The 27,398-nt window shown below is 37.9% G+C and overlaps 2 protein-coding genes across 3 annotated transcripts; one reads left to right on the plus strand and one right to left on the minus strand.

Moving 5' to 3' along the window:
• The first annotated feature begins 1,858 nt into the window (after positions 1-1,858).
• LOC109082457 (interferon regulatory factor 8-like) lies at positions 1,859-16,065 on the plus strand. 2 transcript variants are annotated; one of them, XM_042767371.1, is made up of 10 exons: positions 1,860-2,011; positions 2,603-2,659; positions 3,453-3,576; positions 8,416-8,595; positions 9,800-9,942; positions 10,169-10,253; positions 10,376-10,426; positions 11,954-12,358; positions 15,098-15,210; positions 15,593-16,065. In XM_042767371.1, exons 2-10 carry the CDS (start codon positions 2,603-2,605, stop codon positions 15,710-15,712), a joined length of 1,278 nt encoding a protein of 425 aa, XP_042623305.1. In that variant the 5' UTR covers positions 1,860-2,011; the 3' UTR covers positions 15,713-16,065. The 2 variants fall into 2 exon arrangements, with proteins under 2 accessions (XP_042623306.1, XP_042623305.1); XM_042767372.1 differs by lacking the exon at positions 10,376-10,426 and having other exon boundaries at positions 1,859-2,011; positions 3,453-3,575; positions 8,415-8,595.
• Positions 16,066-18,011: 1,946 nt separating this feature from the next.
• On the minus strand, positions 18,012-23,015 carry emc9 (ER membrane protein complex subunit 9). The gene is made up of 6 exons (XM_019097334.2): positions 22,856-23,015; positions 21,684-21,878; positions 19,327-19,403; positions 19,167-19,236; positions 18,988-19,082; positions 18,012-18,906 (listed from the first exon to the last, which is right to left on the minus strand). Exons 2-6 carry the CDS (start codon positions 21,876-21,878, stop codon positions 18,726-18,728), a joined length of 618 nt encoding a protein of 205 aa, XP_018952879.1. The 5' UTR covers positions 22,856-23,015; the 3' UTR covers positions 18,012-18,725.
• Between the last annotated feature and the right edge of the window lie 4,383 nt (positions 23,016-27,398).

A 27,398-nucleotide genomic window follows, 5' to 3' on the forward strand; every position in this document is an offset into this window, starting at 1 on the left:
TGAGACACATGCAGCTACGTTGTCTTCACCATCTTCAGCAGCTTTAAGAGTAAACTCAGAAATGTGGACACCAAAAGTGTGATAAACACCACTAACGGAATGCCAAACCCACACACAAACAGGGCGGGTTCAAAATCAGAGAACAACGGACACTTAGCTTGGTAAACCACAATAAATATGAGAGTCAGAGTCTGTGAACACATGGTAGGGTGCCACAGAAACCAAAGACTTGACACCAAACAAAGGAGACAGTTATAGAGTTGGCCTACTGAATAAATATTTAATTTATTTTATTTATTTGTATGTTTATGCAAGATTACAGTTGACATGAAATGGAAGTTGTGATTGTTTTTCTTTCCTATTGTGATGCATATCCAAGTGAAAAGCTACCTGAATGGCTAACTTTGTGGGGAAGCCAAGGCCTAGTGGTTAGAGAGTTTGACTCCTAACCCTAAGGTTGTGGGTTCGAGTCTCGGGCCGGCAATACCAAAACTGAGGTGCCCTTGAGCAAGGCACCGAACCCCCAACTGCTCCCCAGGTGCCGCAGCATAAATGGCTGCCCACTCCTGCGGGTGTGTGTTCATGGTGTGTGTGTGTTCACTGCAGTTTGTGTGCACACTGGATGGGTTAAATGCAGAGCACAAATTCTGAGTATGGGTCACCATACTTGGCTGTATGTCACGTCACTTTCACTTTCACTTTTTGAATGAGAAAAAAAAAAAGTAGGGTGGGACTTGATTGATTCTTTCTCATGAGAGTGGATTGTTCCGCATTCTTGCACATGTACACATCATCAGAGAAGAGATGTTATTATGGGGGAAGGGGAAGTTAATGTTATTGATTAAAGTTTACAAGGGCACAATAAAAATTACATGAACAATTGAAATCAGTTTTTGATTTGATGGTGACTAAATTTAGTTGTACTCCATTAATTTCTCAGATTTTTAGAAAAATGCATTATTTCCCCTGCCAAATAGTTTAACAAGCCTAAATGCATATATTTAGCCTACTATCTTCAGTTAGTTGAGAACAACTAGAGTTTTCTTTAAAACAAAACAAAACTCTAATATTATTATGCCCACACAGTAGTCTGTTAATAAAGTCTTTACGTTCCTTTTGGATTTCATTTCAGTGTGTGTGTGTGTGTGTGTGTGTGTTATGATGACAACATGAAAAAAATCAAATAAACAATAAACAAGTTTAATTCTAGTGTTTTCAGTTGAGACTTTACATTCTCATTTCATGAGAACGCTTATTGTTCTACTACATATTGTGGACAATGCATCACATTTAACACAGTATGAACACACTTCTACAGTGTATCAGTTTTTTCCCTTCTAGAGGCTTAAATGAATGCTCCGTAATATCACGTGATTTCTGGGAAGCGTGCAGCTCTTCTTCTGAAATGAATGAACCTGGCAGAAGGGAAATTGGCTGGCTGGATGAATACACCAAAGTGGGCGTGGTTTATCGTCCCCTTAAGCGTTAATTATATCGGATACGCTATGATTGCTCAATAACGATATTATAAGTTATAGTTACATAACACCTAGTCATGTTGCAGCAAGTAATATTAATTATTACCTGGAAGTGGCGTAGTTTACGGGTGGGCCGTAAGTAACGTCACGTGGTACTTAAGATTTTTCTCATCGCTGGTGAAGTCGGACCAATCGTTTAGGGGGGACGAAGGAAGAGGACTTTTTCTAAATGATTTTACAGTAAACGTTGGCAATGTTTGTAGAATGCCTTGACCTTATACACATATATTACATATTTCATGAATAATTTACAGATTCAAAAATATAGTGTATTTACCGAAGAAAATTATGATATGCAGGCTAATTGAGGTATACTGTGGTAACCGAGCCGACGAGCGCCCCCTCCAGATGTAAGTGGCATGTATTTATTGAACAGCCTCGGTCGCTGCTTTGCTTTCAGAAATGTATAGTGCTGTGGGCTGGACGGACTGTGATCTCAAGAACGACTGACATTGTACAGGACCGAAACTACGGTAATCGAAACTACAAAATAATTACATAAGTATTTCCACAAAGTTTAAACAAAAATATTGTTTTATCCGCGAATGTATGTAAACACACATCTATTATGCTACACTGATTTGGAATGGATGATTTTCGAAGAAATTGCTGAAATTATTAAATACCTTGTAGAATTACTATTTGATTTTCTTTCTCACGAGTTTTTAATAACGTTAGATCATTGAAGATTATTTTAAGTAGATCACTGAATTGTAAGATTTACAAAAAGTAATGTGGCGGTAACGTTACCTTTGTTACAGTTGAGGTAAGTTATGTGATTTACAAATCAGGACCGCTGCTCCTAATACACGGAGAGCGCAGCCTACTTAGGGCACTACCAAGGGGACACCAGGCGGCGATTTCTATCGTGGGTGATTACCACATTGATCGAAAATATTTAAGAATCTTCTAGAGTCAAAAAAGATGTCTATCTTGGTACTTTTTGGTACTTTTTATTATTAAAAGTGTGACAATTACTCACTTCCGTGAACTTTCAGTGTATGATATAGGCTACCTGACTTTCCTAAGACAAATCAGCATTTGACAATCAGTGTGTTTTTCAGATGGCATCTGGAAGGATTCGTTCCACACGTCGCCTGCGTTCCTGGATAGTGGATCAGGTGTGTGTGTGTGTGTGTGTGTGAGTGAGGGTGAGTGAGTGAGTGAGTGAGTGTGTGTGTGTGTGTGTGTGTGCACTATGTTGAGTATTTCGAAGGAGATATGCATCCTTTATGGATTAACGTTGTACTAGATGCACTTTTTTCCTCCCAGAAACATCCATTTTCAGATGGTGTTTTGTATTTGGTTTAATGACATGGTGAGCTTTGATGAACTTTGATTCATCATATGGCTTTCTTTTTACCACTTGTGTTTTAAAGTTGATGTCAGTATATTATGGAGATACATTTTTTTAAATAATTTGGCACATTAACATTATTTCAGTTAATAAGTATTTATTTTTCTTTCTTTCTTTTTTTTACTGTAAATTTAAGTACAATCTGTAAAACTTTAAATGTTAACAGGTCAGAATTTTCCACCCCACAGCCAATTCTAAAGATTTCATTGATCATGTCAGTCACAGTTAGTAATTTATTTATTTTTTAATTTGGTAGTACAGAGCATTACTGAGCAGGTTCATTCATAATTTTTCTAAATTCGAAGTTGAATCCATGAAGTCTGAACATTTCTTGACAGATTACTGGGTGATTTTGGTGACCAGTTGAAAGAAATCATGCAACGCATTAGCCTACTTGTAAACCTCTCATGTTTTAAGACATGCACTTTTCCTGCTGCAGTTTGCTCTCTTTTAAATGTGTTTTATCATATAACAACCACTAGTGCTTCATGGTATGTTTTTGTTTGTTGTTGATGACTTCTGGTTTGTTTCTTTATTTTGTGTGCTTTGGGATGTAGGTGAACAGTGGGAAGTATAATGGCCTAGTGTGGGACAACCATGAGAAAACCATGTTTCGTATCCCATGGAAACATGCAGGAAAACAAGATTTCCGAACTGACGAAGATGCAGCTATTTTCAAGGTGCAAATATGTCTCTACCTTTCTCTCTGTGTCTTTGTTTTTTACTTTTTACACAGTGCACAACTTCCCAAGTGTGAGTGCTACCTTGTGCACTGAACAATTAGTGCAGTCATTTGCAAACTCAAGCGATGACTTCTAGACATCTAATTATAAACAAAGTAATAATTACCTGTTGATATCTTGGCCACGGGAACTAGGGGTGCTGAGGGTGCTGCAGCACACCCCGCAGCAGGGCCGGGTCTAAGATTTTCCCTGTGCCCGATCATCCCCAAGATACTTCATTTTTGTGTTAGTTTTGTGATTAATTATTTATTAAACTGACCAGAAATATAGGCTTTGTGCTGCTGTATATTCTTGTGCGACTTGTGGCGCGTCATTACATCTCGCCCTCACACTGACAGAATTATGTGTGAAATGTTCATGCAATATTACCGTAATTTTACATTCTGACTTGTAAAACCCATTCACGTCCTCATCCTTTTTATGAGCTGTTTTCCGAAGCTTTCTCGCTTCTCAAGACGGCCACCGACAATCACATAAGCACAGCTCTTTAATTGCGCTCTAGTCTATGGTCAAACGCACTCAAACCACTGTAGCCTAATATGTACCCTAATCTAATCTATTAACTATGCACATCATAAGGTTTTAGGCAAGTAGGCTATCATTATTATGACAAAATATTTTAATAAGATTTGTTTTTAACCTGATAAAGTTTAATAAAAATACATTTTAAGTTTAATTATAATGCTGCATGTCCATGATTAAGTTTTTAAAACAATGAACAAATTATAAAGAGAGCAAAGAACATTTACATTATCAAAGAATATCACTGAATTCAGTCTAGCTTGAGTGTAAGCACTCTTAAGAAAGCTATAAGCTATAATCAGTGATGTTATCTGCAGTGTATGATGAATTCATCTCTTACATTGCATGTAGGTACATCTGCACTTTGTTGTTTCTGATGAGAGAATTTGCCAAAGTACACTAACCAAAACTTTTGCGCATGCAATGTAATATTTAGTAAAACCCTCTTAAATGATAGAAATATTAAAGAAAAAATTATTGAACTAAAATCACAAAAGCACAAATATATTGATTCGCATATACATTTTCATTTGTATGTTAATCTATAAATTTTGGGCTGTTTAATATTAGGATTTTGTCAAAAATCCCTCACCATGGCCCCTCCCTGCAACATCAAGCCGCAGCTATGTTGATGATAAATAATTTACACATTTATGGTCAGTATTAATTAGAAAATTAGTTTCATCTGTAATTTACTTAAAGTAAATGACAATAATGTTAAATCAAGATTGATCCACAAATGGCAGCCACGCACTGAGCTCTGCAATTCTTCTGCTAATTTTGTTTGTTTGTTCTGTGTTTAGTCATTCTTCTTCTATAAGTTTTACCAGAATCAAACCCCTTATCATTAAGCAACACATCCTAGACAATATTTTTCCGGTCTTTGATTATTCAGATGTTTTGTTGGACATTCTAGTCGGAGGTGTAGTGATGCTGTTCAAACATGTATACAGACACAGAAGAGCAGGCCCGTTTCTAGGCATAGGCAAACTTTAGGTGGTCGCGACTGATGAACATTGCCTTGTATAAGACACCACACCCACAGTCTGTGGAGAATCAATAACTGGCTGACGATCTGAATGTGTTTTACTGCTAATTTGAAAAGCCCAGTCTCACACCCTTCACCCTCTCTGATCTGCACTTCACACATACACCTACCCCCTCTCCCTCCCTCTTCTACCCTTCAACCTGTGCTTAATGTACAGGATGTGAACCGGGTCTTCAGAAAACAGAAGACTAAAGTCCCTTTCACACTGAGATTCCGGATAATACACGGGTAATGTGTGCCGGCAATTGTTCCTGGATCGTTAGATTTTGGTTCATTCACACTGCCAGTGATTTCCCGGAATCTGTGCGTGCGTTCACACACTACCCATAAAGGTCCCGTAATGACACGTGACATCAGGATGTGACGTGAAATGTACAAGTTGAAAATGCTAGGCTGCCAAGAAAAGGGAAGAAGAAGACCCTTACGAAAAAGAAGTTTATTCAAGTGTGCTATTAGTATACTTCTTTTAAACTAAAAATAGGAAAGTATGCTTTTAGTTTACTTTTTATGTACTTCTCAGAAATGGGCTTTATGTACTTCTCAGAAATATACTTAAAATGACATTTAAGTATACTTGACTTATACGTACAAAAAGTCTAAATATACTTGAACTATACTTAAGTATACTTAATAAAATAAACTTGAAGTATACTACTTTTTGGTAAGGGGAAGCAAAGCGGAAGTGTTTTCATTGCTTTGTAAACATGGCAGCTGATCATACTAGTGACATTGTTGTTTATGTACAAAGCCTCTTTTTACATAGAAATTCCAGAAGATACATGGATAATGTGTCCCAGGATTGTTGACTGTGGTTCATTCAGACTGCCAGTGATCTTCCAGAATCAGTGTGTGCGTTCACACACATCCCGCAAAGATCCCGTAAAGACATGTGAAATGTCTTTACGGCATTGGTTCTGGCTTTTGTTCACACAGAGCTTGTTCTGGGAGTAGGTCCCCAATCCGTGTCCCCAGGGACGTGTTTGCGCTCACACAGAAGGCACTCCGTCAATTTTTCACCTGCCTGTTAAAAAAGTCTGCTCTGACCAACTGGCCCTCATCTTTACACAGATCTTCAAACAGTTGTCACAGTTGTGTGAAGTTCCATGCTGCTTCAAACGCTCCACTATCATTCCTTTCCCCAAAAAAGCCAGATTTACTGGACTTAACGACTACAGACCTGTCGTTCTCACACCTGTGGTCATGAAGTTGTTTGAGAGACTGGTGTTGGCCTACTTGAAGGACATCACTGCCCCCATCGTTGGATCCTCTTCAGTTTGCTTACAAAGCAAACAGGTCTGTGGATGATGCAGTCAGCATGGTAATGCATTATATTCCGCAACACCTAGATGGACCTAGGACTTATGCAATCTTGTTTGCAGACTTCAGTTCAGCCTTCAATACCATCATGCCTGACCTTCTCTCAGACAAACTGACCCAACTCTCCATGACAGACTGGCAGCAGCTAGTGAGGCTGGGTAAACTCACATTCAGGACACTCACAATCAGCACTGGCGCCCCTTAGGGATATGTGCTCTCCCCACTGATCTTCTCCCTGTATATGAATGAATTCACTGCAAAGTTCCTGAAATTTGCAGATGACACTAACGACCATCATCAGCCTCATACACAACAGCGATGAGTCTGATTACAGACAGGAGGTTAAAGGTGCAGTCACAACAACCTGGAGCTGAACACGCTCAAAACAGTGGAGATGATAGTGGACTTCAGGAGGAACCCCCTTGCACTCCCCCACTCACAATCATATACAGCACTGTGACAGCAGAGTCATTCAGGTTCCTGTGCACCACCATCTGTCAGGACCTGAAGAAAGGCACTCACATAAGCCCCTTTCACACTGCACGTTGGACCCGGCAAATTGCCGGAACATTGCCGGGTCGACTTCTGTGTGAAAGCAAACACGTCCCGGGATTGATTCCGGGATTGAACCCGGGTCGGGGACCTAGTAACATTGCTGGGTTCAGTCCCGGAACGAGCGCTGTCTGAACAAAAGCCAGAACTAATGCAGTGTCGTAGTGATGACGCGCGTTATCGCGCGACTCTTTTACCAGGTGTTTTGAAAGCAGATAAACGTCCGCGACGAAAAAATATGTGCAACCTGTAACGAAGCAGAGATCAGTTAGTTCCTTACTTTCCGCGCTGAAGCTGAGATCGTTCACCAGCTTAAGTAAAAGTTAACGTGCCTAATGTTTTCGACTCGTACATTACACTTCACAGCCTTATATCACGTGTCTTTACGGGACCTTTACGGGTTGTGTGTGAACGCACGCACATATTCCGGGTAATCACTGGCAGTGTGAAAGTGCAAAATCTAGCGACCCGGGTACAAATGCCGGGACACATTACCCGTGTATTTGCCGGAATCGCAGTGTGAAAGGGGCTATAGACTCCACTGCTAAAAAGGCCCAGCAGAGGTTGTACTTCCTTCGCCAACTGAGGAAATTCAGCCTGCCACAAGAGCTGCTGAAACAGTTCTACTCAGCCATCATTGAGTCTGTCCTATGTTCATCCATTACTATCTGGTTTGGTTCAGCTACCAAATCAGACATCAAGAGACTATAACGGATAGTCAGGACTGCTGAGAAGATTATTGGTTCCCCCTGCCCAACCTCCAAGGTCTTTACAATTCCAGAGTAAGGAAAAGGGCTAAGAAAATCACTTTGGATCCCACACACCCAGCTCACTCTGTCTTTCAACTGTTGCCTGCTGGTTGGTGCTACAAAGCACCGACAACCATAACATCCAGGCACAAAAACATTTTTCCCCGCAGGCTATATTCAGCCTGAACAATTAAAACTTTCATAACTATACATTGTCCATTATAACTCACACATTTATACATAGCATCTTAAAATTGTACATTTGTAAATTGCATATTTTTTAATATTGTATTATAATTTTTCTGTTGTTTTATTAAAACAGTGTTTCAACTTCTGTATTATAATTCATTATTTAATTTTCAGTTTTTCTTATATGTGTTATATTTCATCTCTACTGTCTAATTCCTATGTATGTCTGCACTATGTCTGTACTTTCTTTCTGCACTGGAAGCAACTGTCACAAAGACAAATTCCATGTGTGTGTAAATATACTTGGCAATAAAGCTCTTTCTGACGGACCTCTGACTTGAGCGTACAAGCCATTTGAAAGTTGTTGATTGAAATTTTCATTTGAACTTTTTCCATTTAGCTTGGGCGGAGTTTAAAGGGAAGCTTTCGGAGAATGGAAATTCAGACCCTGCATCCTGGAAAACTCGACTTCGCTGTGCCCTCAACAAAAGTCCAGAGTTTAGTGAGGTCACTGAAAGGTCACAGCTGGACATCTCAGAACCCTACAAGGTGTACCGCCTCGTACCACTAGAAGAACAAGGTAACCAATGGGTATGGAAAATATATGGATATTAACAGGGTTGCCAACTTTCACGCATTTGACATGAGATTACACTTTCAGGCCCTTCTCACTCTTCTTTAGTCTCTAAACATCTCGCCAATTAACAAAATGACATAAAATAAATCTCTAACTTATAGCTTGCATGTTCTGTTTGGTCTGTTCATTTCACGATGTCAAGTTGTCTTGAACGTCAAATCGGATACATTTGGGCTGTTTACTACATCAGGTACCCATAACAGTGCTTGTGCTGTTTCATGTGCTTGAGAGATGCTTTCCTCAGCGCATAAATTACATTACTCTTATATACATATTTACATTTCACAGAACAGTTTGCCATAATAATAGCAAGTAAGACTCGTTTTCTTTTTGGTTTATTAAAAAAAAATGACTGGTAATAATTCTGACTTGCTGGAAAATTATCTGATATCCTGAAGGATTTAAATTTATCATATTCTTTAAGTAATAATTGCTTTTCAGTCCCTCTCAGTCATCAATCGTCTACACGGTCATGGAAAGGGTTGTTAGACATGCATTTCCCAAATCTGCAATATTCAAGCAGTTTACACAATTTATACTTTGCATAGAAAAAAACCCCACTCATCCTGAGTTTTCCCCTTCAGAGGGTGCACAAAGGTAAAACAATAAAAGCAATCAGCTACTCCTTAACACAGATGCAGAATAACAATAATTTAATGTAATCTTGAACAAAGAAAAACAGGAAGTAGTTTAATAGACTTTTTTTTTTTTAAGCCGGAAACTCCTAGCTCAAAGAAGAGCTACTGTAGAGCCTAAACAAATGTAAAACAATAAGAGTAAAAATGATCTTTTTGGATCATCAAAACCCTTAAAAACCACTTACTAGAGATGTGTAAATGGCTGACTAATTGACTAGTTGTCAATAGTGAGGTTGGCTAGCTAGTTGGTTTGTAAGGTGTATTTGTGCAATCTGTTGTTTTTCTTTATGTTCTGTCTGTAATTTTTTTTTTTGTTTGTTTGTTTTTTTGAATGCAGAAATAGTATCCTGAAACATTAATTAAACAAACACAACTGGTTGATTATTAAAATTAGCAGATTTGCACATCCCTACAACTTTCATTTTCAGCAAAACGTCTGTGATAACTACACTGAATATGTAAAGGAATTACTTTTTGTTATTATCTAATTCATGTTCCTCTCATCATAGGAGTGTTGAAAGTAAAAAAAGAGAATGGACAGAAGCCAGTGAGGAACAGCAGAAGGAGACACAGTAAATCCGAGGAAGATGAGCTGCAGATTGCATGCAAAAAGATCAAAGAGGAGGTTTTTGTGCCCCAGCCCATCAACATGGTAAAAACATCCAGCACATCATAACTAATCACTGAGGAACTATGCCGTTCAAACTTGAATAAAGTTGCAATTTGCAGCATGCATGCAAATAGTGAAAGCCCGTGTTACAAAAGCATAATAATGAGTCAAGAACAAGCATTGAGAGACATTTTGCTTTCCACAGCTTGGTTTTGCAATGCAGAGTATGAGTCTACAATTAATTGGGCACTATTTCTGATTTTTACAGAGTGCACAGGAAATCATCCCACACACAGGAAGAGAGATCACACTCCATGCAGAGGTGGAGACAAACCCCTTAAAGACTGACACAAGTAATAATCTAATTTTACTCTATGAATTTTACCTTGGTGTTCAACTTGCATGGTTCTTTAGTGATTAATGTTGATAATGCAAAATTGGTGAATGATTTATTATCATTCTTCTCTTTCTTGAGACACTGAAGATATCCAGGTAAACTTCACCATTGAAGCTGTAGAGAAGAGAGGTGAATACAAATAACATTTGTGACCCGTGCTGGCAAAATGAGTTGGAATATGTGCATGGGCTAATTTTGAGCTACAGGGAAAAAAAAAAGTTGATTTGAGTTTTTTACAAAAATGAGTTCATTAAGTCCTTGTCTAGTGATCCAAATGCTCCAAATAATCATTTTAGATTTTTAATTACTTTTATTTGTACATTTTCTGAGAGGAGTACCTTTTCTCCGATTGTTTCTCGCACTGACTGTCATCCGAAGTCATCCCGATAAATATACACAGAATTACAGTATTTAAATATTCACACAAACATAATCTGTTATGTCTTAGGGGCTGTTTACACAACAACTTTTTCAGCCAAAAACGGGAAGCTTTTTATGCGTTTTGCGTGTTCGTTTACATGACAATGGCGTTTTGGGGACTGAAAACGCATTATTTTTGAAAACAGGTTCAAAGCGCAAGTTTTTGAAAACGCCACCGTTTGTCATTTCCGTGTAAACACCCAATACGTGAATCTTTGAAAACGTTGACATCATGCAAGTGCTAAGTACGAGTTAGGTTTGTAGACATGCGCAGTACGTGTCGATTTTAAAGGCAAGCGCGAACAAACATACACAACAATGGCAGAGTACATGGTAGTGTTGTTAAAGCTCAAGAGTTTGCTAATGCTTCTTCAGCAAAGTGTGGATTTACTTCACCAATATTACAACCAACAGCGGAGACGCATCATATACAACATATAATCGTCACTTCCCTACAGGTACTGTTTACTAATAAGGTGACAGCTCCAACTACTGGCCTGACATAGGTAATGCAGCGTTTTTGGTAAAGCGTTTTGAAAACCTTGTTGTGTATATGTTAAACTTTTTAAAAACGCAAGGGAAAAACTTGTCCGTTTTTGACTGCATCGTTGTTGTGTAAACGTTGCCTTAAATGAACATTTGGAGAACTGTTGGGGAAAAACATCTGATGTATATTAACATCTTAATATAAGCGGCCTCATTAATATTAATCTAACAATAAAAGAAATGAGGGAATCACTTGCTGCTCTTGATTGAACTGCTTTTGTAGTTTTAATAATCAATTTATTTGTAATTAACAGACCAAAGGGATTTTTACATTTCATTATTTTTTTTTCTTGAATGATTTTGTTTAGATGTAAAATGAAAAAGGTAATGCATTTTTTGTTTCTTTCTTATATTTGTTCTACTGTTTTATTTTTGCATCTGTTCTTATTTATTTAAAAATATTGTGATTATTAATATAGCAATTATTATTAAGAAACGAAGTGAAGGAAAAAATGCAGCGATGCAGGTGATTTTGCTTTGGAACCTTTCAGAAAACTTTAACTTGATTTTTCTCAAAATTGACTTTGCTGACATTTTTCGTATCATTCTGAAGGTCTTTTAATGGAGAATGTGAATGTGAAAATAACAAATTTTTAAAAGTGACTCATTTTGCCAGCATAGTACACATTTTATTTATTGATTAGTAAAACTCTTACCAAATGATTTCCTAAAACTCTTTTGTTCTTTCAGTGCTGCACTCTTTCCACATTACCGTTCTCTACATTGGTCAGGAGGTTCTGCGGCGAAAAGTAATGGGTAATGATGTTCGGATCGCTTACCTGCCTCCCACACCTGTTCTTCCATCTCCACTGTCTCTTAACGGCACTGGCTTCCATCGAATCCCTCTCCCAGACCCCCCATCAGACATGAGCTCTGACCCCAGCCTCGCCCCACGTTTGACCGCTCTTAACAAATTGCTACCCTTCATGGAGAGTGGAGTAGTCCTGACCTTGACAGGAGGAGCCATCTATGCCAAGCGCTTCTGTCAGGGACGGGTGTACTGGAGAGGACCACATAACACCACCACAGGACCCTGTAAAATGGAGAGAGCAGGCAAGCCCACCCAGCTGTTCAACAAGGATATATTCAAACAGGGTAAGTGTTTCACAAGCATATTTTGTGCACTGTATAAATAAAACCGGTCATTCAAATTTCTACGCTCTTATACTTCTTTGGCTTAAATGTACATTTAAAAGGCGTCAGTAACAAAATACCAGAAATATCTAGAAACTTGTTGAATCCATATGATTTTAGCTAATAAGATTGAATGGTAAATTCTTAATAAAGGATTGTAGCTGTGTAAGACTAAGGGCACAAATGTAATAATAGGTCCTGAATAGTGGTGGACCGATAAATTTGTGATTTTTAATTATCAGCAACGGCTTTTGTTTGGCCATTGTGTCGGAATTGGGACTTTTATTTTTACAACACTGAGAATGTCATTCTTCATTAGTGCACTGTCTCTGTTTAATTGCCTAATAAATTATTACACAGAACTATTAAATAAAGTAAACTATATACAAAAAGTGTAATGGCATTTGCTATTATACTTCTATTATTATTAATTATAAAAAGGCAAATGCTATATTACTAAATTATCTACTGTCAGCATTCAACAAATATGGATTTCTAACATTTAAACAAGTCTTTGAATATCTTTTAATATTTTATAAGCATTTAATTTGAAAGATTTTGCAATTTCATATGTGAGATGCTCTGAAGTATGCATTTGTAGACTGTATAAAAATGTGTGTACTGTGTGTGTAATGGCTGGTCCATGCCTATTGGATGTTGTCTGAGGGCACTATTGATTACAGTGATAAATTTCTTTTTATTCATACTTTTAACCATTTCTTTATTTGTGAAAAAAATTATAGTAAGATTACAGAATCACGAAGTTGCCATCTGAGGTATAAATCTTTTTTTTTTTTTATTGGGTTCAAATAATTTGTTATATAATATATTTTTAAATTATGTAACATTGTAACAAACGGTCCACTGAAGGCGAGTTGTGATGAACCCAAGTGCAGCTTTTATTTAAAGTCATCCAAACAAACAAAGAAAGACTTGACTTGGCACGAACAGGACAAACTCACCAAAAGCAGGTTACAACATCAGTACTCAACAGGAGACAATGGCAACATGAAGGCTATTTATATCGAACAATCAGGGTCACATGACAGGAACCAACCAATAAAAGAGACAGGACACATGACTAAGACAACCAATGAGAACATGACACATGAACCAAAGAACCAATAGCAGGATAACATGAGGGTAAAAGAATCACATGACTAGACAGGAACCATGACTAAACTCCAAAATAAAAGACCTGAAAACATGAACATGAAACAAAACCCAAAAACCCGTTACAAAAATAAATACTGATTTAATTTCAGCAATTCTAGATGTGGTTTTTGGATATGTTTTTGCTATTTACATTAAATAGTGTAATATCATAAATGTTTGCTTTATATTGGCCATCAGCCACCCTGCTCTCGAACATCAAAAATCTATATCAGTCAAAAACTAGTCCTAAATGTAATTAAGGCCCTAAAAGTAATGAAGGCCTTACATGCAATGCTGTCAAGTCAGGGTTTGGGTTCACAATAACTTTAAACACAATAACAAATATATAGTTTATAGTTTTCAGTAGCCCACTTCCATTTTATGAAATAATGTGTTTGCATCATTGTGTGAATTATTATTATTATTATTTTAAATGGTGAGAATAGTGATTGATATATATTGAAGCCAGAAGAATCATTTGATTTGTGCCCTTACCATGATAGAAGATAACCCATCTCATGGCACAAGATTTTAGTCATACTGCTCACTTTCTTTAAAGGTTAATGCATGAATCTTTAGTCATTTAGCCCCCCAATGAGAATGCCAGGGGTGACTGTGGCAAGGATCAACAAGCAATTTGAAAGTTAAAGGAATACTCCACCCCAAAATGAAAATTTTTTCATTAATCACTTACCCCCATGTCGTTCCAAACCCGTAAAAGCTCCGTTCGTCTTCAGAACACAATTTAAGATATTTTGGATGAAAACCTGGAGGCTTGAGACTGTCCCATAGACTGCCAAGTAAATAACAATGTCAAGTTCCATAAAAGGTATGAAAGTCTGAAAATCTGCCATCAGACTTGCAATCTGGGTTATATGAAGTGACAGGAACACTTTTTGTAAGCGAAGAAAACAAAAATAATGACTTTATTCAATAATTCCTTTGTCAACGGTCTCCTCTGTGTCTCTTCATATCACTGTATGCTGTGTATGATCTTTTGTGTTATACGGTCTACAAGGATGCACTGTTTCTACGTGTATTTAGCTTTGATTTTACATAAAACAGCGCATCCTTGTGGCGGGGATGACACAAAAGAGCATACACAGCATACAGTGATAGGAGGAGACACAGAGGAGACCGTTGACAAAGGAATTATTGAATTAAGTCATTATTTTTGTTTTCTTAGCTTACAAAAAGTGTTCCCGTCGCTTCATATAACCCAGATTGCACGTCTGATGGCAGATGGAGTATTCTGACGACGACTTTCATACCTTTTATGGACCTTGACACTGACAGTCTCAACCCTCCAGGTTTTCATCCAAAATATCTTAAATTGTGTTCCGAAGACGAACGGAGCTTTTACGGGTTTGGAATGACATGGGGGTAAGTGATTAATGACAAAATTTTCATTTTGAGGTGGAGTATCCCTTTAACAATGATCTTCACACCTAAAGTTGAAATTAGAAACACAGTTCTTTCCTCCTCTGATTTCCTGAATTTTGAAATGATTACAGCATTAATTTAAAAATTCTTTGTTCCTCTCAGAGCTGGATTCTTTCCGCAGTGGAGGAAAACAACCTCAAAGTGAGATCACGCTGTGTTTTGGAGAAGAGCTGCATGATGGAGATAACATTGATGATAAACACATCATCATTAAGGTACAGACCAAATGTCAATGCAGCAATATCTTTTGTTTCATGTGCTGGTAATTTTCTGCTTGAACATTGTCCAGTCATTTTAAAGACATTTCTGTTAACTGTAAAACACAACACAATGGAGTCCAAAATTCAAAATGCAGGTGAAACAAAAAAGAGGTGAAACAAGAAAAGTGTATGAATCATATGCAGACATCATCTCATTCACACTAGTACACAAAAACTTGCCACTTGGATCTTGCATATTGAGACCATTTGTGTTGCAACATATTTGAGTGTTTTGAATTGAACAGAAGCATGAATGAGAGTTTTTGAGATATGGCAGGGAAAAAAAATACATTTCCACCAGCATGATTCATTTTTTCTTCTTTTTTGCTTTCTCCAGATCTCTATCCCCTGGGTTGAGTCACAGATAGAAGAGGTCAAGACCCTCAGAGAATCTATTGCAATTTTCAAAAGTTTTGCCAGCCAGTCTCCTACAGAGGAAGTGACGCGGAAGTATTGAAGTAGTAACAAACCTCTAAGATAACACTTTCTGCATTCTTGACATTAAGGATCAAAATGAAGATGAACAACTATATATATGGCATGACTTGAGACAACTTGTATAAACACTTTCCTGTAGGTAACTTGTGGAAATAAACACTGTAATTATTAGTTGCTTCAAATACATAAAATATATAGCCATATAGTAGTTAAATCCACATATTTATAAAGTAATATAAAACATGTATTTTCTCAATATAGAATTGTATGTTACACTGCAAAATGTAAGAACAAAATATTTTGTGTCATTTGTACCACTATGCATATCCCACACTCTTAAAAATAAAGTTGCTTCACGATGCCATAGAAGAACCTTTTTGTCTAAATGGTTCCATAAAGAATCTTTAACATCTGAAGATCCTTTCTGTTTCACAAAAGGTTCTTTGTGGCAAAAGAAGATTCTTCAGATTATAAAAAGGTAAGAAAGAGATAGTTATTTAAAGAACATTTGACTGAATGGTTCTTTGTGGAACCAAAAATGGTTCTTTTATGGCGTCGCTGTGAAGTACCTTTATTTTTAAGAGTGCATCTGGCCTAGTGGAGTCTAAGTAAAGATGTTTAAACTCATCAAATGCATTAATAACAATGTACATGGTTTACTACAAATGGATTGTTAAATCACCTTGTACATTTTCATCTAACACTAATGTTTCACTGAATTTTTCAATTGTTTTGTAAATAAATTAATCAGTGGCAATAAATGATGTTATCACTTGCCTTGTTCTCTGATGCTGGCAGTCTCAGTCGTAATGGCAGAAACTGAGATTCTATCCATGAAAAATGAGTTTGAGGCTACTTGTTTTAGATTTTAGTCACCAGTAGCCATGCAAACACAATTACCATGCAGGTATCTGGTGTAATGCACTTTTTTAAGGGATCCAAATTTCAAAATTGCTGGAACTCAGTTCTGTTTGTGCTGATTTTCTTCTTCCTCCTATTCTCTTTTTTAATTCTGCCCTAAAAGTGTACCGGCATCAGAGACTAAATTTTAAAAACTCCAAACATGGCAAGATGGTCACAATCATGTGCATCTGCTTGGGCCCACAGAAACCAATCAGTGTGACACTAGGTGGCGCTATAGAGAGCTGCAAGGATGAAATATTTTTGTAGGCCAAAACCCTGGAAGTGAGTATTTTAGCACTTCCAGCTTCATAGGTCTGAAGTCCATGGATTTTTTTGAAGTTTTTCTTTTTTGTTTTTTTTTCTTTGGCTAAATGGCCGAAATAAGGTCTGTGGTTAACACAAGCTCAAGATTTCTCAAGTGTTATTCTATGGCATAAAATGTATCTGAATAAGCATGATTCATTCTTGTATGTGTCATGCAAAAAGGTCATTGATAACAAGTGGTAAAATGGGAATACAGAGGTTGTTGGGACATTAAAACTCATCTACTCACAAGTCTGCTTTTACTGCCTTATTGTGTTTATAATTGTGCACTTGCAAACTATTCTAGCTCAAAGGGTAAACTTTTTCTTTAAATAAAGACTGTAAGAATTGTGGAACGTTTAGAGATGGTGACAATAGTCTTCTGATTGTACTGTAGTTTCTAGTTTGTTTATAGCCAATTGCATAGACGTCAAAGTTCATTAAAGTTATGATCATTTGTGAAGACTATCATAAAGAAACAAAACATGTAAGAATCGTGAAATTTTGCTGGCTACAAAAACTAATTTTAAACAATAATCCAAAGGTCAATGGAAACATCCTATTGGGTTTTTAATCAACGGAACCAGGGTGACGCTAACTTTCGGGTTGCCCTACAAAAAAATACTATCACTACAGCACTCTAAGGCAGTTTTTGATCATAACTGTGGAATCCTAAAGGCTAGTAACAAATTGTTTTTCCCCTGAATCCTTGAGTCAAGCCCTAACAAATGTCCTTTCAGTAATATCAGATTATATTTCCGTCTATAAAATTATTCAGCCATTTTGAATTTACTGAAAATCATACTTTTTCAAACTCCTCCTAGGCCCTTGATCTAATCTTCACTAAATTTTGCATATAGTAGCTAGGGACAATGCTGGCACAAAAAGTTATCAAAAACTTATTGATTTGTCAAAGCATTGTAAGTCACAAATTGACTTGAATCTTCCGACTGCAATGTCCAAAGTTAAAAAGATCATAAGATACTCTGGGAACACACTCCATGTTGCATCAGAATTGCACCTGTAGGGGACCAATTATCTATTAACCAAACCGTTTCAGTACCAGTTGACTTTCAATGCATGGACCCAAAAAAAAAAAAAACCCCACTGAGAAATTTTCTAAATATTTTATTTTATGTTCCACAGATTCAGGTTAGTCATACAGGTTAGGAAATGCAAACATCAGCAGTACTGGAGTGGAAAAAAGGGATCAGAACAGCAAATATAAGCTCCAGACAGACCTGAAGATTCACATATTGTAGGACACACCTTGCATGAATCATACACTCACACAACTCTGAGCTGATTTCCTCTCAGTTTGCTGAAAGGAATCGTCTAAATTATTAGAGACTGGATTAGCTCACAACAACCTTCATATAGTTAAAGCTGAATAATACACTACTTCATGACAACATAAAATCTCTTGAAACTTTTCTGTAAAATGGAGAACCCCATGTAATGACAGCACCTGAGGACCATACGTAGTTTCATTACAGATTAATTTAATGTTTAGATAGATGGATATCTAGATCTTAAAAAACTAACCAATTAATGACAGACGATCAAAGTGGTCAAACTAAGAAAAAATATGCTGCTTGTATGCTGCTTGAGTCCCCCTCAATTGTGTTTGTGCTAATTTTTAGGGTCAAAGCACCAAATCATACCAAACTAAAGACGATGGTTCTTTTTGCATATATTGAGGACATCATGTATATAATGTGTCAAAATGAAATACGATACACTGAGTCAAATAATCGTGAAAACACAATTTTGAGGCAACACAGAGGGGAAAAAAACTATGACGTGAGCAGACTTAGTCTATATGGTTAAACATTTCCATTGGCTGGGGAGACCAGCTCCATGATCTTGGCATTGAGTTTCTGATTGGTCCAATCTTTTGTGATGTCATCCAAATGGCTGTCAAAGTCCACCAATAGAGCCTGATCACCAGAGCTGAACAGCTGATTAACAATGGAACAGGTTTCTTCCCACTGCCGAAGCATTATTCTAAAGAATACACATCATTAATTGATTGCACTGCATCATTTACCATCAACAAAGCTGCTAATTTTTTTAGATTTGTCTTACGTGTGTTTGTCTTTAAGAGCCCAGCGGGCGTCTTTACGCTCATACATCACGATCGGAGGAACACGGCAGCCTGGAAACATCTTTTCTCCGTCAATCTGAAGCACAAACATTTTTTTCCCATTAAAACAAAAGGACTATTCCAATTAACTTTTGCACCAAGGTGACAATTTCTTAATTACCATAAGCAACACGGCATTGTTACACTGCTCGAAGATCTTCTCTGCTATCTTCAATGCACATGGTGTAGGGCTGGAAAAAACAAACAAAAAACTGTGCGTGAAAAGTAAAATGCAGAGAAAATAAGGAACTCGGGTAAGATGAAAAAAGATGGAGGAGTACCTGCTGTCTGAGGCACAAGCATTGGCTTGATAATATCCCACAATCCTTTGCTGTGTTTGCGAACACCAAACGTCGACCTACAACAGGAAATATTGACATGTAGTCTATAAAAGAAGCATTTAAACTTTATATTTAATCATTTAGCAGGGACATTTATCCAAAGAGACTTATAAAAGAGGAATACAATGTCAAAAAAAGGAAAAGAAAATCAAAAACTTAAATATTGGATTTTCATAAGATTATGTAAATATATTAACCATCATTTATAGAGTACTTTCTTTAAGTGGCTGACTGAATTAAAATTATTTTGACTTCTGTCAAAGAAATGAACAAGATTTAGATCCTATCGAAAGTTATTCTTTAAATATTATATATATATATATATATATATATATATATATATATATATATATGCATATTGTAAATCTCTCTCTCTTTTGGCATAGATTAATTTTTTTAATCTAGATTAATCTCACTGTAATCTTGGAATTAATCTAGATTAAAATGGCTAATTTGAATTCTTCCGAAAGCATTCAAATTATGTTCAATAAAATGTACTTGTTAGTACTGATAGAGCTGTGCTGCACTCAAACATAGTAGTTTGACGACGACTCTTCCCCTGCGCTACATTACTTGGCCCGGCATCTTCCGCATTAGCTAAGGGATGCTTTGCGTTTTGGTGGTACTTGAGACTGGAAGAACTCCTACAGTAAACTAATTCCGCATTGCACAAGTTGCAAACAACCTTACGCCTGTTTCACACATACTCCGTCTGCAGTGCGTATGCGTTGCGTTTTTTTTTACGCACCTGTTGTGGTCCGTCAGTGCGTTCCAGGAGCGGTGCGTCTGCAGCACATGACAGCGCATTGTTCGCGGTAAAAAATTAACATGGAGTGACACGGAAATGCAGTAATTTCACAATAAATGTATACTAATTAAAGCCTACTGTGTTTCACACGCAACACATGGGTTTTTGGCTATGATTATGAAAGACTGTTAGTGGTCTGTGATAAGAGACAATTTTTTTTTTTAACATGGTTTGAAATATAGAATGATGAACAAATGTTGTGTTTGTGGACTAAACAGCCGGGGATCAGTAGCGGACTGCAAACGCGTCCTGTGTGAAAGCACAATGAGTCCGTGCTGCTTCTGCACCACACACACACACAAGGACTGCATACGCACTGCAGACGGAGTATGTGTGAAACAGGCGTGAGTCTTGTTGAGGTTTTTTTTGGGAATCTTGGTAATTTCTCAGTAGGCATACACACAGGTTCGAAGACTCGTTCTCGCCTCCTACAGTGCAATTCGTCTAGGTATACATTCGCGCTAAACTATCACGGTGAAAGTCATCATAGCTTGCGTAGTATAGACCCAGCTCCCAACCCAACTTTGAGAATAGATTAACGGCGATATTTTTTTTTATCGCCCGATGAGAGTCTCACATTAACGCAGCACGTTAACGGCGATAACGGCCCACCACTAATATATATATATATATATATATATATATATATATATATATATATATATATATATATATATATATATATGTGTGTGTGTGTGTGTGTGTGAGTTTGTGTTTTATATTTATGTGAGTTAAAATTTGTCACTAAGTTTTTGTCTATTGACAGAGCATGATTTTTGATTTTTCTTTTTTGGCAATTTATGACCAGCAAGTGAGACTGCATGAACAGTAGCTGGATCCCATCATTTTGAAGATTCAATACACTTCAAATACAGTGTACAGAAGCTCAAATATGCTTGCTTGTCACGTGAAAACAATCCTTTTGAGGCTTGAGAATGTTGAGACTTTCAATAAAAGAACAAAAATAAGAGAGAATAATAAAATAACTTCATTTTGTGTTCCCAAAATAATTCATATACGTTTAGAACAACACAAGTGTGAGTAAATTATGACAGATTTAATTTATTTTAGTGAACTACCCCTTTAAGGGACACGGTCAACCAAAGCAAAATGAGTTCAGTTTAAGGAAGTCCTACAGTAAATGTGTTTCATGTATTCTCATTGAACAATTTTGCATTCATGACCCTTTTGAATCTTAAATGTGCTGTATGTACGTTTTTGACTTTACCAAAGCATAAAAATACCATAATATGTTTGCAGATAGTTAAGAAACATGCTAAGTTAACATACTTGTTTATCTGAAAAACAATGCTACAGTCAGTTATTCTCCTTCGAAAATTTGCGTTCCGGGCCGGAATGTCGGTCTGTGTTTTGGTTTATGAAACCCACCCACTGCCAATTTACCCAATTGTATTTCGGCACACCAGCTTGCCAGTTGGCGGAAAAGACCGATTTTTCCACTGCAAATATTCATTAAAAGCACACTTACCTGTGTAAGAGCCAGCTGTGTGATTGGAGCCAGAGACAAGTGTGTGTGGAGCAGTGGCACACAGTCTGTGATGCATACGGCTCCCCCTGCTGCACTGGAGGACAGCAGCAGGCCGTTCACACTGCATCGAGGAAACTGACTTGCATGTAGGTACATTTTGGCATAAGCCAGACAGGACAACTCCACCTCACCCATCTGAAAACAACCCACAAGGGGGGGAAAGGGGGTCATAATTTTATCACTAGATGCTGTAGATAACACTAGATGTTCACAGTACTATTAATTGCAAGTAGATTTGGTTATTCAGGTCATATAAGGAATATTTTTGTGCATGTAAATACAGTCTTGTAAAAGGGCTGTAATGTCTTCTTGGACCTGGAACACAAGGGATCCAATGATCAATATTTTATCTTGGTGTTTTTGTTCATGTGTTTAATGGTCATAAATAACTCAGACTGCAGATGAGCAGAAAAAGTTACACGGCTGAAACTAAATTTAAGCGTGTCTTACACAAAGTTGAACAAATCAGTCTCTGTTTACATGTCCTCTCTGTGTTGATATTGGTGTTTTACAGGTAATCCAGTCTTCCACCACAATCCAATGACATGAAGGATAGATGACATTGGAGACAGTAGATTGCCCTAAAGTAGGAGTGTGAGTGTGAATGTGTGTAATATGTCTGTGTGTGTGTGTTAGCCCTGTGATGGACTGGCCATCTGTCCAGGGTGTTTCCCTGCCTTTAGCCCGAGATGCTCCAGCATCCCTGTGACCCTACATTAGACCAAATGTTTTTTTGGAAGATGGGTGACAGGATGCAAAATGACTGAACATGCAAAATTCCGAGCTCATCAAAACAAACTGCCGACTAAATCAATCTAGATTGTTATACTGCAACCCTCAAAATCGATGGCCAGCAAAGGAATCATACCAGTTTAAGTAAGCAGAAACCGTTTAAACACTTCTCGTGTGTGAACGGGTTGTAGGATGCTCTACGTTCATAAAGGTTGGTGAAACGCCTTGATATCATCTGAAGATAACACTTAATTCAAACAGGTAATGTCTTTAAATGAGCATATCTATTACTAAAGTTGACAGGGCTTCCAGCCTGATTTCAATCAAGTCTTTCCACACTATGAAGAAACATCGTCATAAATCTACAGAAGAACACTTACCTTTGTGTGTTTATGCTTTTTCAGTAATCAAATATGAAATCCCAATTATTTAATCAAACACATTAAAACAAGAATATTTGACTGTTTACTTCATGAGAACTGAGGGGAACGGACATCGAGGGTAACTGCAGCGTCCTTTTCTTCGTGACGCCACTGTCATCCTCGTGCATATGTCGCACGTTACTGCCGCCTGCAGGTCCTTAGTGGAACATACCTATAATCAACTGTTTTGGCTTTGTTTTTGAACCATCAGGGTGGGCAAACAATGCATATCCTGTGTTCAAAGTCTTTAAATTACAACTTAGCAAATTACAATAAAAACTGCTGCAATCAATGTTAAAGGAATAGTTCACCCAGAAAATTAAAATTTGCTGAAAATTTACTGAAAGGGTTAGAATAAATGTATTTTATTCATTATTTTATATGGTTTGTCTATTACTGAATATAATCAGATATCACTAATAGGCTTTGAAGTGGAAGATGAGTTTCTAAAACAATGACTGACACATTTTAAATCAAGTTTTGTAGTTATTTTTTTTTTAATGTTTTATTCATTTTGTTCTGCAGAAACAAAACTGCATTCTCTAATTCATGTCAAAATACTAGGGGTGTAACGGTACACAAATATGACAGTTTGGTACGTACCTCGGTTTTAACATCACAGTTCGGTATGATTTCGGTAGAGCAGGGGGAAAATCTTTTTTTTTTTTTAATGGTTTACTGAACAAGTTGCTCTTTCTTGAAATACATTCAGATATAGTTTAAATTTTCTTAGTGATGCAAATCTACCTCAGCTTATGCTTAAAACTTTAGGGAGCACTTTTACATTATAAGATTACAATTAGGCCTAACAACTTAACCAAAACATAAAGCCACAAGGATGTTTTATTTCAAATCAAAGCTAAATACACGTAGAAACAGCGCATCCTTGTGTGGATAACACAGAAGAGCACACACAGCATACGGTGATATGGAGAGACACAGAGGAGACTGTTGACAAAGGAATTATTGAATAAATCGTTATTTTTGTTTTCTTTGCTTACAAAAAGTGTTCCCGTTGCTTCATATGACCCAGATTGCATGTCTGATGGCAGATGGAGTATTCTAACAACGACTTTCATACCTTTTATGGACCTTGACACTGTTATTTATTTGGCAGTCTATGGGACATCCACAGGGCTCCAGGTTTTCATCCAAAAATATCTTAAATTGTGTTCTGAAGACGAACGGAGCTTTTACAGGTTTTTTATGGAATGGGGGTAAGTGATTAATGACAAAATTTTCAATTTGGGGTGGAGTATCCCTTTAAAGTATATTGGAGTATCATGTAAATACACATAAACGTGAATAGAGCGTCAAATTCGCGTCTACCTCGTCTAGTTTGCCGCTTGAACTTTTTGAATGCATTCGTGCGTCTAGAGCGAAATGAGTGACTCCTTAGCAGGCTCCTGATTGGTTAACGCGGCGCGAATTGACGCCAAAGTTAAAATTTTTCAACTCGGGCGTCAGACCCGAATTTGCTTCAAACGCGTAAATGCACAAAAAGCACCATTCGCGCGTAATGCGCGTATCGCTCGAATTCGCGTCTACCGTGCCGGGCTAAACGCCTCATTTGCGCCGCGAAACCTCCAGACGTGTCTTTACATTGACTTAAAATTGAAATCATTCACGCCAGATGCTCTATTCGCGTTTGGTGTGAACGCGGCATTATGATCGCGTTCACTCATGCTCCGCTCTGCACAAATCAGCGGGGTGTCACGGCTCAGACACGGGAACCGGAGCTGATCGTGGCCCCTCTAGTCAGTGCTTGTGTTGGGATTATATCAGCACATTTCTGAACCGTCCCAGAAGCGGCTCTCCAAGGCGTTTATACCGCGATCTGTCATGTCACATCAAAGACTCTCAAAACGCCATTTGTTATTTGAATTTCCTGAGAAAAAAAAACAAAACAAAAAAAAAACTGTATTAGTTTGGTACACATACGTACCGAACCGAAAGACCCGTACCAAAACGGTTCAGTACGAATACGTGCAACGTTACACCCCTACAAATACCCAGCTAAAAATGCTGCCAGATTGTAGGTCCAATGTAGGTCCTCCCGCTCGTGTCTAAGCGACGCCAGCAGTGCAGCAATTCTATCAATCTGGTGCAAGGGAAGAGGAAAAATAAGAAAGAAATTGAGCGAGATAAGGGTAAGGAATCATCTGAACATGTAAGAAGGATACGAGTTGTATATGTGACCAACCCGCAAGCTGCTCTTCAGTTGTCTTGCCTAAGACTTCAAGAAACCTGTGCCACTCCAGAAGTGATAGAGAGCACCCTGATCAAACGTCCAGATAGCTTTCCTTGTCTCTCTTCAAAAGATCACAGAAAACTTAAATAGCTTGGTGACCTTCGTATGGAGTTGCTTCATCTCTAAAGGAGATGAATACCTGCCTGGATTGACTTATCTTGATACCCTCCGTGGTATTAATCCTATAATTGAGAAGTTGCCTGTGAACCTGCAGAAATGGTTGTGTGCTGTCTCACGATACAAGGATGAGAACAAGTTTAGCTTTCCCCATTCTCATTCTTTACACATTTTTTTTGCAGTGAGGCCAAAGCCTGGAATGATGCTAGTTTTATGCTCTCAAAAAGTAGTCACACTTTCAACAGAAATGAAAGTATTCTGTTCAAGTACAGTATTTCCAAAGCCCCTGTGTCAATGCACAAGACAGACATGTCTACAAATGCTGAGTTGGAATTCTTGCAATATTAAATACTGCCCTCTTCATAACAAATTGCGTCCTCTGCAGAAGCCTTCAGAAGAAAATCATTAACAGAGTGCAATAACCTCTTTTTAAGTGTTGCTCTCCAAATCATTTGGCCAGGAAAAAAAAAAGTGAAAGTGACATGACATAGAGCCAAGTATGGTGACCCATACTCAGAATTCATGCTCTGCATTTAACCCATCCAAACTGCACACACACAGACACACCATGAGCACACACCCGGAGCAGTGGGCAGCCATCTATGCTGCGGTGCCCGGGGAGCAGGTGGGGGTTCGGTGCCTTGCAAGGGCACCTCAGTCATGGTATTGCCGGCCCGAGACTCAAACCCACAACCTTAGGGTTAGGAGTTAAACTCTCTAACCACTAGGCCATGACTTCCCCATGGGAAGTGCACTGAATGTAAGTCTGATAGATATTGCACAGCCATGCATCCTGACATTGCTCCATTCCCTTCTACATCTTCTATGCAAGAACCAGCCACTGCAGGGCAAGACAGTGTTGCTCCTGAGGTAACTTCAAGATGTACAGAAGTTTGTGGAGAAGGTATTCACCGTGATAGTGTGCTAAAATGTGTTTGGTGCATGTCTTTCCTCAAGGTCAACCAGAATGCTCCATAGATGATCAGTGTAATCAGTCACTTGCCAAATCGGGGTTCTTCCAATTCATAGTTTTCAGTCATGTCATGTGACTGGCTTGAAGACCTGGGGCACAAAACATCCATAGAACTGCAGCACTAGCCTGTCAAATTTCCATCTGTTCCAATCCAAAAATATTTAGATCACCTCTCAAAAGAATAAAACAAAGATATGTGAACAAAATGCAAGTTTTGGCCATTAGCAATCGATATAAAGCACCCGCCGCAATATTTCAATCATTAAAAACAGCGGGGCATTCTAAAACATTTAATGTGAAAACATATGTGACTGTCCCATAGACTGCCAAGTAAGTTACACTGTCAAGGTCCAGAAAAGTATGAAAGACATCGTCAGAATAGTCCATCTGCCATCAGTGGTTCAACCGTAACGTTATGAAACGATAAAAATACTTTTTTTAAGCGAAGAAAACAAAAATAACTACTTTATTCAACAATTCCTTTGTCAACAGTCTCCTCTGTGTCTCTCCATATCACCGTATGCTGTGTATGCTCTTCTGTATCAGCCACACCACAAGGATGCTCTGTTTTCTTTCAAATCAAAGCTAGATAAACGTAGAAACAGCGCATCCTTGTGGCACGGCTGAAACAGAAGCACATACACAGCATACAGTGATATGGAGAGACACAGAGGCTTTTACGGGTTTGGAACGACATGGGGGTAAGTGATTAATGACAAAATTTTCATTTTGGGGTGGGGTATCCCTTTAAGGGCTACTGGCAAGTGTCTTTGAGAAATCCATATTCTGAGATATCTGCATTTGTGACACCAGATCATTTTATGCAGTACAAGGTTCTAACGTTATGCTTCAACCAATCTGAGAGTGTGCCCTAGCTACCTTTGGTGTGCCTGAGCTGGATAGTGTGTTTGTTGTAAACTATAGAGCTATCTGAGTGGTTTATTTTGAAACTGGTGTTGCTGAGCATTTTTGTGTGTCTGCCCTGGGACCTGGAGAAGGCAGTCCTCTCAGCATCTCCTCGCTATTTTTGTTACATACCTCTTCTTATCCCTAGATTTTTTAAAGGGGTGCATAACAAAGGTACACACATTGTAGGATGGGGGATTGTGGTTACATGAATCGTAGGTAGTGGGGGCTTCTATTCTGCCCTCACTTTGGTG

Source organism: Cyprinus carpio, chromosome A12 (assembly GCF_018340385.1).
Source record: "Cyprinus carpio isolate SPL01 chromosome A12, ASM1834038v1, whole genome shotgun sequence".
Taxonomy (NCBI): Eukaryota; Metazoa; Chordata; class Actinopteri; order Cypriniformes; family Cyprinidae; genus Cyprinus; species Cyprinus carpio.